Source organism: Gordionus sp. m RMFG-2023, chromosome 4, assembly GCF_954871325.1.
Source record: "Gordionus sp. m RMFG-2023 chromosome 4, tfGorSpeb1-WG-v2, whole genome shotgun sequence".
Lineage (NCBI taxonomy): Eukaryota > Metazoa > Nematomorpha > Gordioida > Chordodea > Parachordodidae > Gordionus > Gordionus sp. m RMFG-2023.
The window spans coordinates 4,164,325-4,176,667 of NC_088778.1; the positions used below are offsets into that span (position 1 = coordinate 4,164,325).

General features: G+C 26.1%; 1 protein-coding gene across 1 annotated transcript; it reads right to left on the bottom strand.

The window, feature by feature from the left end:
* Nucleotides 1–2,030: 2,030 nt before the first annotated feature.
* On the bottom strand, nt 2,031–2,393 carry LOC135928239 (uncharacterized). The gene has a single exon (XM_065464643.1). The coding sequence runs from the start codon at nt 2,391–2,393 to the stop codon at nt 2,031–2,033; it is 363 nt and encodes a 120-aa protein (XP_065320715.1).
* Nucleotides 2,394–12,343: the final 9,950 nt, after the last annotated feature.

The following is a 12,343-nucleotide window of genomic DNA, read 5'->3' on the forward strand; positions in this document are numbered from 1 at the left end:
ATAGATAAAGATTTTTTTAGTTAGTTTTTACGCCTCTTTATATTTCTCATGGTGGGTGAAGGGGAGGGGGGGGTGAAGATGTAAGGTGTATCCTTTTAAAATGATTCTCACCCTCTCCCTCGTTACATCTTTGTGTTGATTACAACAAGGCTTTGTGAGAAATAAACAAAATGGAATTCAAAATTATATAATATAATATTAATTTTCAATATATTTAATAATTTTATACTATATTTTTCAAATATTAAATAATTTAATATTCATTTTCCAAAAATATAGTATACAACACTACCATTCCTCTTTCTGATATAATAAAAATAAATAACGTATTGAATCTATCATTTGTTTAAAATTAAGTCTCCACATTTTCAGCATAAGTAAAACTATTGATTATTGAAATCCAAATATTTACTAATTATATATTTTACTCATAAATTTTAAATTATACATGTTGGTTGATCTGTTATATTTGGTGTGGTACATTAATAAATATACTTATATTATATTTAAGAGATAACGATATTATACTTAAATAAAATAATAATTCAAAAGATTTATAAATTAATTTATCAATATATTTGATTCATTAAACGTTGAGTTAATATTTTAGATAGAAAACAAATAGGCTTTATTTAAAATTAATATAAAAAATATATATTTTAGTTCAGAATATGTTCAATAATTGTCGACAATTCCTGTGTGTGTATTATCCACTCTTGTAGGCCAGGTATTTTACAAAATTCCCATAATTTAAGTTACCACAGGGTTTGTATTTTTCTCTAATCATAGAATCTATTTCGAAAACCAATTTTTCGTTGTTTAAAATGCCCATCTTGTTAGTTTCGGTGATGTTCTATATTTATTTTTGGGCTTAGTAGATAATAATGGTTTATTATCTGTCACTATTTTAAATTGCTGTCTCAAATTTATACAAACCGAAAATGATTGATAATGCTTCTCTCTCTAATTTTGTTCAATTTTTAAAGTACCCTTGATTGAGTAAATATTATATAAGTCTTTTATCAATATTGATAAATCAATGATAGAACGATGCTAGACTATAATTGGAAATATTGGCCGCATGAATTAATTTTCTTGATTGTAGATGGCGTTAATAGATATGCATCAATGATATTTTTTTTAATCAGGATATGCGTTATCATGAACTTCTAACGATTTATAGATTTTTTTGTAAAGATTATATATTGGCCGTGGTGCCTTTGTTGTGAAATTCGGAATTAAAAGATGTTAATAAGCAAGAAGTCCAATAAACGCTTGTAAGTTATGTTTTTTGGTTTAGGCGTATTCACCACAACTACTACTTGTTTGTTGATATTGCTTATAGAAATGAGGATCATTATTAATGTAATATTAAATAGATGGAAATTATTTTTAAAAATGTAAATTTGTAATGTTTCTTTTATAATATAAAAAAAAGTAAAATTACTAACATACTGAATCTATGATTTATTTAAATTTAAAACTCCCCATATTCATCATACACGTAAAACTATTGATTATTGAAATCCAATTGCTAATTATAGATTTCACTCAAATTCTAAATTATAGTTCTTGGTTGTTCTGTTATATTTGGTGTGGTAGTTAAAACATTAAATAACCGATATTTTATTAAGAGATAAAAATATTATACTGAAATAAAATAATAATTCTAAAAATTAAATATCAAGATTAATAAGTTGTTACCCAAATATCTCAGCCATATTTGAACTAGAATTTTAAAATCGAACATCTAATTACACCAGAAGTTTAATAATATATATTATATTTTGTTCTTTTAGGATATATCGAAATTCTTTATTTATTTTTTCTCTTTAGCTTTCATCTTTTCTGGTGGTAAGCTCCTTCAATATTACTCCACTTTATGTTATTCATACTATCTTTTTTATCTAATTTATACTTCTTTATATTGACTCTAACTTTATGGCCCCATTAAAGTTTTGGCCTTCCTCTTTTACGGCCCATCACCTCCAAACTCTCAACCTTATTTCCTATGTAGTTCATAGGCCTTTTCATTGTGTGCCCATGCCACCTAATCTGTTTACCATAATTTTAGTCTTAATTGGCACTACCTTTAAACTACTTAGTATTCTTGTACTGCGCACTTTATCCTTTCTTGTTAACCCAGCAATCATCCTCAGCATTCTCATCTCAATAGTTTGTAGCTCGTCTGATTCCTTGGTTGGCCATGTTTCCGAACTATATAGAATAGTTTGTTGTACTATGGAACTGTAAATTTTTACCTTGAATTTGTGTGGGATTTTTTTGTCAAATAGCACTCCAGATAAAGATCTGCACTTTAACCACTCTTGATTAATTTCACTCTTTATCCTTTTCTCTATTGTGCCGTTGTTGTAATTGCCGATATCTGCCATTCATTTATATCAATAATTTCTCTTTAATCTCCTCCTATCACCATATATCCCGTCTTTTCTCTTTTTACTTTTAGTCCTGCTTTTCTAGGATATTTATCCAACTCACTAATCTTTCTTTCAATTCATCATTGGATTCGGCAAGTATCAAAATATCATATTCCACGGGACTGTTTGAGGCATAGACTCTACTAATACATCTATTACTGTAATGAAGAGAAGTGGACTGAGAGCTGACCCTTGATAAAATCCTTCAGCTATTGTGAAGCCTGCTAAAGTACCTGTTGTGCTACGGACCATTGTTGTGTGGTCATATACCTACCCTATATTATTCTTATATATTTTTCAGGAATCTTATTGTGGCGTAGCGCCCAACAGATAAGTTTTCTGGGATTCTATCGAAGGCCTTTTCTAGATTGAGAAAGACCATGTATAGCTTTTTGTTCTTCCATGTATTTTTCACTCATTTGTCTAATTGCGGGGATAGCATGAGTTGTCGATCTTCCAGGCATAGAGCCAAACTGAGTCTCTCCTATTTCGAATATGTCTCTTAACTTTTTTTCTATAATTTTTCGTAGATGATGAAATATATTTCAAGCAAAATATGATTTTTAAATTAAATTAATAAAAAATCATATTGTATGAATAATATATTATACAGTATAACCTGCCTAATTAAAGCTTTTCATAAATCGAAAGTCGTAACTTTGACTAAATCTAATGCCAATTCAATTACTAATCTTGATAAATGAAAGTTGAGCAAAAATCTTAATTCTACGGCCTAAATTAGATAAGTTTTACCGTTATATAAATAGTAATGATGGATGAATTAAATTGGCAGCTGCTCTCATTGAGCCATCCATACCCTAGATAGTTCTTCTGCTGGATTTTCATCGGAAGGGACATAAATATTTTGAGAGATAGCGGTGAAGTTCTGAAGGCCGATCTTTTGGAGGACTTGAGTTAGGACGATTTCTATAGATGGTGATTTGACCTCCTTTTTTGTATAAGTATTACGTACTGGGGAGTCGGAAAAATCATAGGGTGCTCATTGTCTATGTAAGGCCATAATGGCTTGCATACTAACGACTAGAACCTCTCAAGCGTTGATGTGGCTGATGGCATGTGTCAGAATATTAAAAAGTAAGCATGCCTCTTGGAATGCCGCAGAGAGGTTGTCGTATCTCCCTAATGATATACCAATATGCGATTTAGACGCATCGGTGTAGACGTGGTTGTTTGCATAGTATCTGATTCTAAGGGGTGCTTTCATTGCTTCCATTATATTGCTAGCTTTTTGGAAGGCTAAATAAGGTCAACAACGGGCGCAAGGCTTCCCTCATTCATAGTGGTGTAGTAGGGAGAGAAGAGCCTGGACATGCCCATAAAGGTATAGGCGTAGTGGTTGACTACTCCTAAGACTTTGGCTGCAAGTATGCATCCCAATTCTAGGTGTTGATAAGAGTGACGTCTGAATACTTCGAGACATTTCTCGAGCCGTCGTCTAGTATTTGTGTCGGCGCTAATCGTTTTAGAATCGAAGTCGATTGGGATGCCGAGGTAGGTAATTTGCGACGTTGGGTCTAAGATAGATTTTGAGAGATTTCTAGACCCCATCCTTCCAGAGTGCATCTAAGTGATGTGGTAGACCATTTGACGTCATTGTCGTTGTCCCCGTAAATGAGAATATCGTCAAGGTAGACATTGTAGCTGGCTCTCCTGACGGTTTTGGCACATGCCTCGAGGATAATAAATTGTAGGTAATAGGGGCTAAACGATTCCCTCATGGGCAGGACCTTATACGCAGAATTTGCTTTGCCGAATTACCCGAAGTACTTCCTAACCTGAATTGGTAAGGGGATCGAAAAAAAGGGAGACTTGATATCGATTTTGCACGCATATTTTGCTTTGTACAATTTGGCTGACATGAGCGAGATATCATTATTATTATTGTTGTAGGTATTCTTGCTTCCGGAACCTAGTCACTATCATTAGGGGAGAACAGCTGATGCCTCAGTTTTATTGCATTATTTTTTAATTTCTTTCATATAAGTCAAAAATTTCAAAAAAAATTGATAACTACCAAATTCCTTAATTTAAAGATATTAATGATGATGTCGTTTAGCGAATTGCTTTTTTTTAAAATAAGCGTACTTAGGCATATAAATTTAGCAATTTCTTTTATCCCCTTTTGATGATATTGTTCATAAATTAAATCTAAATGTTAATATTTTTACTACCTTGAAGCAATATTTTAATATTATAATATGTTCAATTGATTTTCAAAGTTTTATATTTTTAAATGTTTTGGGGCTGATATTTTGATATATACAAAAAACATACAATTAACATTTTGGAGATAATAGTTTTTGACTGTTGATATTGTGGCATTTTCGATTCGCTAATAATATATATTTTTCAAATTCGTTTTTAAAAATAAAATTACTACCAAACTTGTTAATTCTTGAACCCAATTCTACAACCCAAACCTTCCACAATCTCTACAGATATCTTAACTTTTTTAGCTATTATTAATAATAAGTTGTGATTGTTTAGTATAAGAGTCTCTATTTAATTATAAGCTAATTGATGGTGCCAGCTATTAATGAATAGAGGAAGTTTTCAACCATTGATTTTATTCATTATCCTTATAAGATATATAATTTGATACAAGATTATTTTCTAAAAATATTTAATATTGTACATGCCTTAATATCTGGAAATAAGGAAAAAATTTTAAAAATTATCCTTTTACAGTTTCCATCGAAATAATTTGAATTGGTTTTTAAATGTTTAAAGCGAGTGGCTATTATTAATTTCTACCAATATAGCCTGAACCAGACAAAAGTATTCCTTACAAAAAGGCATGGGACAATAAATAACCAAAAGATACTAACAAAAATACTATTCTAGATAAATAAATGCTTGATGAGGAAATTTTAGTATTGTGCCTATTTTTAAGAATTTAATAATTTTTTAAAATTTGGATATTTTTAGCTCGGTGTGATCTTGCCAAAGGGCATTTTTGTCCAATATCTTGTTAGAGTTTATTTATCCGGGACATTTTTGTCCATAATTCTACTATCAAATATGATTCTCAAATTTATCCCGGCTTAATAATACCATATTATTTTACTTAAAAAAATATATAAATACAAGAGACGGAAAATTATACGATTTAAATTAAATTAAATCTATTATTTAAAGTCTCAGCCACCTATTACGCAAGGATAGTCTTAATTCTTTATCGATTGTTTCTATTCAAAGCTGTTCTCAGCAATTTCAATATTTAAAAAAAATTAATAGGATAAATGAAGATATATTAAATATATTTTTGGATAGCCAATGGGCCAATATTCAATCAAAATGAAATTTAAAGCATTTGCCCAAATTTGACAAATCATATATTAATTGCTTTAATTTAAGGCCTTTACTAATCGTATCAATATTTAAATATAAAAATTTATTAAAATATTATAAAACTCCATCTTGCGGAAAGAAATATTTTTATAAATGGATAAATTATATTACGATTGTTTAATTCAAATATTTATATAAAAATTTTACAAGTTTGTTTGAAAGTGTTTAAAAAAGTATTATTTTTTTTTTTACTGCATACAAATTTTATGTAAAAATTTATCACGAGACTATATTATAATATGGATAAGTTTTTTTATAAATAAAAGGTTTATATATATTATAAAAATTCTTTGGTTTATAATAGAATTTTCGTCGCCAATTTAGTTATTTGATGTATTATAAAGTTTTACACTTTATTACATTAATTTCTTTTAAATAAGTCAAACAATTAAGGATGGAAAGGAATGGTATAAAAAAATGGAATATCTATTTGATGATAATAAAAAAAAATCGTGATATTTCCATCTACCCTTTACAAGAATAAAAAAGAAAATCCTAAAATTTAACATCCAAACTGATATTCGTTTGGAAATTAAACAACTTATCAAATATAGTATATGGTTGAGATGTATATCAGAATTTAACTTAAATTAAAAATACAGTCATCATAATATGTTAATATTTTAAAATATCTGCTTACGACCGATTGGTATGGTTTAGTTTGGGAGGAAGATTGAGTGGCTTAAATATCTTATTATACCTGAACTAATGACATAGTAACTCTCCTGTAAACTATCCCTTGACCAGAGACTTAATGAATTGGGCAAATATGTTTTTTTTAAATAGATGGCACCTAAATTTAGAGCTATCGGGACTTGAACCATGCACCTCAATTATGGCGGTTAATAATGAAAAAAATTTCAAAATCTTGAAAAGGCAATTTTATGGCTGTTCTATAATTGAATTTAAGATTTATGCTAAGAAATCATAATCTCTCCTTAAAATCCTTATTTTTTTATATCCAAAATGTTTATTAAATTAACCAAAATTAAGTTTCAATTTTTATATATAATTAGCTTCAATATATCATTATTAATAAATATAAAAGCATTCCAATTTATTTTGCCCTAAAAAACGAATGGTTTAGGAAGCCCCATGAAGTGGTTTGCCTCACCCAGCTATTGAGCTTGTTGGACAAAATTTCCACTTTTGCAAAAAAAAATATTTTTTTTAAAATGATTATATTCATAAATTATTTTATAAGGCACCTGTATAGAGTATAGTTTCAGGTATCCAATTAGATATTATTTTATATTTTCTAAATAAAACCAGGAGTTATGGTTAATTTTGTAAAAATCGGTTTGACTAACCTCAATCTCCCCTACTTTATAATATACTTTGAAGTTTTTACAATATATTAAAATTAATGTATATTCAGCCTTAATAATTAATATCTACACAAATGAGAAAATCTTTTCTTCTTTATGGTAAATAATATCTCAGAAATAGGATCATAAAATAATTTACCTAGCCTACATCTAACTTTAATCTCCAATTGTGAATAAATCATTAAATAATTATTCCAATCGCATTCTTAATAATATATATTTTGATTATTTTAAATTATCATCTAATGTTTAATCTATTTAATCTTGATTTACATAGGGGTTTATATACCTATAGTATATTTTAACAATATTATATTCGCTCTTATTTCTTTATTTAAAAATAATTTATTATTTAGATTAAATCCATAATATGCATATTAAATATTAAAAAAATGATAAAAAACATTAAATATGAAAACACATGAAATATAAAATACAAAACAATTTAAAAAATTATTAAGTCTTAAAAACCATTAATAATATATTATGTTATAATATCTCTTGTTAAAGTTTGGATCACATAAAATTTTTATGTATGGTAAAAAAAATTTATTGATTTTTAAAACATTTGCGAAAAACATGTAAATTTTTATTTAAATATTTGAATAATCGTAATATATTGACTTATTTATATAAATATTTATATCCGTGAGATGGAGATTTATAATATTTTAATAAATTTTAGTTAAGGCTGGTCCAAAATGTTTTTACAAAATTGTTTAAAATTTTCGCAAATTAATAACAAAACACTTTGGACACATTTAAGTTTAAAAAAATTAAAATAAAAATATTTAAAATGCTTGATATGATTAAATTATTAGTTATTTATTATATAATGCTTGATGATACGACTGATTGAAATAGGCATATATATTTGAAATTCTGGTGTATATTATAATTAAAAAAATATATTATTCGTTATAGAGATCAAGGACTTTTAAAAATATTTGACATTATACCTTAATAGCCTGATAAATCCCTTGAAACATTTCACATGCATGTGGAAACTTTTAATTATATTCTAACATATTTGAATGAAATAAAGACCCCTAAAGTCACATAAAAACAATATTAGTATAAGAATAGGCTTTCTATAACTTTTGTGTATTATTTATATTTTTTGATAAATTAGTTTAATATTTTTAGATATTTGACAACAGGAATGAGTTATAGAAAAATAGCCTTATTTGCAAAAATTAGCAAATCATCAGTAGCTACTATATGAAGATTATTATATTATTGATAATGGTGATAATTAAATATTTTGTATACTTCATAAATACATATATGTTGTAAATTATTATATCAATATTTAATAAACAGTTGGAAAACCTGAAATAATAATTGTTTTTAATGACTCATTTATTTAGTAATATAATTTTTCTATATTATATATAAATTATTATATATGAGTTAATAATATAATACAAAATATAAATATTTTACATAAATAAGGTTAAATCACAAAATAATTTTTTAAATTACCTTTTATTGACATTGCATTTATTTGATTTAAATAAGATTGATAACCCATTATATAGTGTTTATCATTGATCTTCTCCAGTTTGTTTAAATCTAAAATATCTATTTTTTTATAATAAATAATATTATTTATTATAAAATTATTTTATTTTTTAATATTTCGGTTCTTTCAGATTCCATAATTTTTAATTTTTTCTTTTTATAGATAAAATAGGAATATTTTTATTAATATTTATGGGGTTCTCATTTTCTTTATTAGCAATATCTTGATCTAGCTATTATTCAATAATAAATATCAAATAATAGTATAAAATACAGAAATTATAGTAACCTCAAAGGAAGCAATTTCAATATTTTGATCAAGTGGGTTTTCAATTTCATTAAGGTATTGTGCAGCCTATTAAAATATATAATTTTATAAATAAAAAACTATTTAATATTTATGTCTTTGAATATTTTACATTTATCTGTGACAATTTAAAACTTGACTCAGAATATTTGGTAATATTTTTTAACATTATCTTTTAGCTATAAATATTCTCTAATATATAGTAAATCTTGGAATCGCTGAATTTTAAGTCAATTTTGAACCAGAGATTTCTGTGGACCCTTTTGATTTCCAATAAAATTAAATTCTGACAGTAAAAAGTATATTAATATAAAAGGCTATAATCGTTTGGGTTAGTAAATTTATAAAAATTAACAGCATTAAAAATTGAACTTACTATTTTTTTTTATAATATTAAAAAAAAAAAAATTTCTAAATACCGAAAAATGAAATTTGGACACCATTTTATTTTTACATTAAAAATAGCTTATATTATTTTTTTTCTTTAAAATTTATTATTTTATCTGTTTATATTTTTATGATTTTGGAAACAGCCTAAATTAGTAAAGGCCTTAAATTAAAGCAATCAATATGTGATTTGTCAATCTAAATTTGGGCGAAAACTAATTTTGATAGAATTTATATTTTAAATTTTATTTTGATTGAATAGATGCACTTGAAATCCAAGAATATACATCTTCATATTAAATCTTTTTCAAAGATATGAATTTTTTTTTAATATTGAAATTATTGACAACTTTGAATAGAAATAATTGATAAAGGAACAGACTATTTGGGCCGTTGTAATTTTATTAGCCTAAAATAATCTCCAAAGCTATTTGATATGCTGACAAAAATATTAATCATTGGGGTGGTCAGGATTTTTTTAAGTAGGCACGGCACTATCAGGTGTGTTTTACCAAGGATTAGCCTTGCGCCATATATAGTTGACTTTATATAATAGTAGACAATTAATTTAAAACTGAAAATATTTTAGCTCTTTAATTTTAGAAGAAAAAAAAATTTTGAACGCTTAAAAAAATGGTATAAATTTAAAAATTTCTTCCTATAAGCGTATATTTTTTTTTCTTAAAATTGGGGCATTTTTGTGCAGTTGCAGAGTCTTTATGTCCGGTGAGTATTTTGTCCAGAAAACTTCGTTCGTGACTTTACGGTTATCGCGCTTTTCGCTTATTTATATATTATTTTATTTATTTAAAAAAATTTTTTTATTGATATTAATTAAGAAAGTATATATAATTATGAGCATCATTAAGAATTTGCTAAAAAGACACGATACGAGTTGATTTTAAAAAAACGGCCCTAATAAGATTATAACCAAAATAACATTATTTAAGCCTAAAAATCTTGTTCATAGGTGGTAAAAATGCTTGGACATCTATTTTCAAGATCTCGATGCTTACATAATACTATTTTAGCTGAAATCTTAATCGGGCTCTTTTGAAAATCAACCCAAATAAGCCTTTTTAACACACTAGTCTTGGATAGGTGCAGCCTATAACATAATTATTAGGAATTCAATGCACTCACTTTTATACGATATTAGCTTTCATTAGATATCAAATAAAATTCAAAAATAATCCTAAAACCATTTACCTAGAAATGCTGACATAGAATGATGATAATAGTACGTGTCTACATCAACGACGAAGGTAGGAGAGGAACCCCTTGTTTCGATATATTTTATATTTTTCAAAGGGCAGGGGGATAGGGAATATAAATATTTTGGGGTATTAGGCGTTTTGCCACCAAAATTTTTTCGCTCGTGTAGACGCTGGATGATTATAGGGCAGAATATAATTTTAAATATTAATTGATATTAACGACATTCGAACCTTATAAAAAGTGTAAAATGACAATCTTCTGTCTTCAACATCCTGCCCAATATATTATTTTTATATTTTCGGGTAGGCTGCTTGACCCATATTATGATGACTGTATGTATTGTTAATTTAAATTCAATTTTGATTGAGATCTCAACCATATACTATATTTGATAAGTTGTTAATAATCCAAAACGAATATAAGTTTTGATGTTAAATTTTGATATTATTTTTTTATTCTTGTAAATGATAGAAGGTAATCACTATTTTTATTTTATTATCATTAAACAGCTTATTAATTATTTTTTTTATTACAAATTTTTCCATCCCAACACTCGAGGCTATCAATTTATTTTGATATTTTTGACTTATTTGAAAGAAATTAAAAATTAATGTAATAAAGAGTAAAACTTTATAATACATCGCATACCTTCGTTAAATTGGCGACGAGGATGGGATATAAAATAATTAATTTTATAATATATATATATACAACTTTTATTCATAAAAAACTTAATCACGTTATATTTTAATTACTCGTGTTAATGGATTACATAATATTATTGTGTCCTGCAAATAAAAATAATGATTTTTTTAAACATCTTCAAACATATTTGTAAAATTTTTATTTAAATATTTGAATTGTAAGAATAGTAATATAACTTCTTCATTTATAAAAATATTTCTTTCCGCAAGATGGGGTATTATAATATTTTAATATATTAGCTAAAAATTGATACGATTAGTAAAGGCATGAAAGCATTAAGATTTGTCAAACGAAATTTGGGCGAAAATTAATTGTAATATAGTGATTTATAATAAAAATTATATTTTTTTTATTGAATATTGGTGCAGTGGTAATCTAAAAATTTATTTAATAAATCTTCATATAGGATAATTTTTTAATAGATCTATCTATTAATTTATTTATATTTTAAATGTTTTATTCAATCGCACAATCGTAACTAAAATATCAGCTTTGAGTTTTCCACGAAAATTAGTCAATATATATTTCAAAGATGAAAATTCACGTTCTACTCCTGGCCTAATAGTTATCTTTTTAATACATAAATTAATGTACTTGTGTCGCCGATACAGCCATGATGATTCTAGATAAGATATTTAATTCTGAATATATTGAAGAATTTTCTTCTCATAATTTTAAAATATTTGTATCCTTATTTATTTTCTTAACTTCTGAGAATGATATTTTTTATAATTTAAATAAGTTTATATATCTATTTTAAGCATCCTACTTATTTTTAAAGCTATCCATTTTGTCAGGCCGCACAATATGCCTTTTTATCTCTGATGAATATTTTGCCTAACTAACAGAAAAATATCCAAAGTACATTATTTTTAGTATTTAACTAAATTAATATATCAATTTTTAAGGATCCTACTTTTTTAAAAGCTTGCCTTTGGTCAGATCCACAATTTCTCTATTCTCCTTGCTGATTATTTTGTATAACTCACCCAAAAATAAGTACATTATTTTTATTATAAATAATTTTATATAGAATTTTATATCTATCCAAAAAATCGATATAT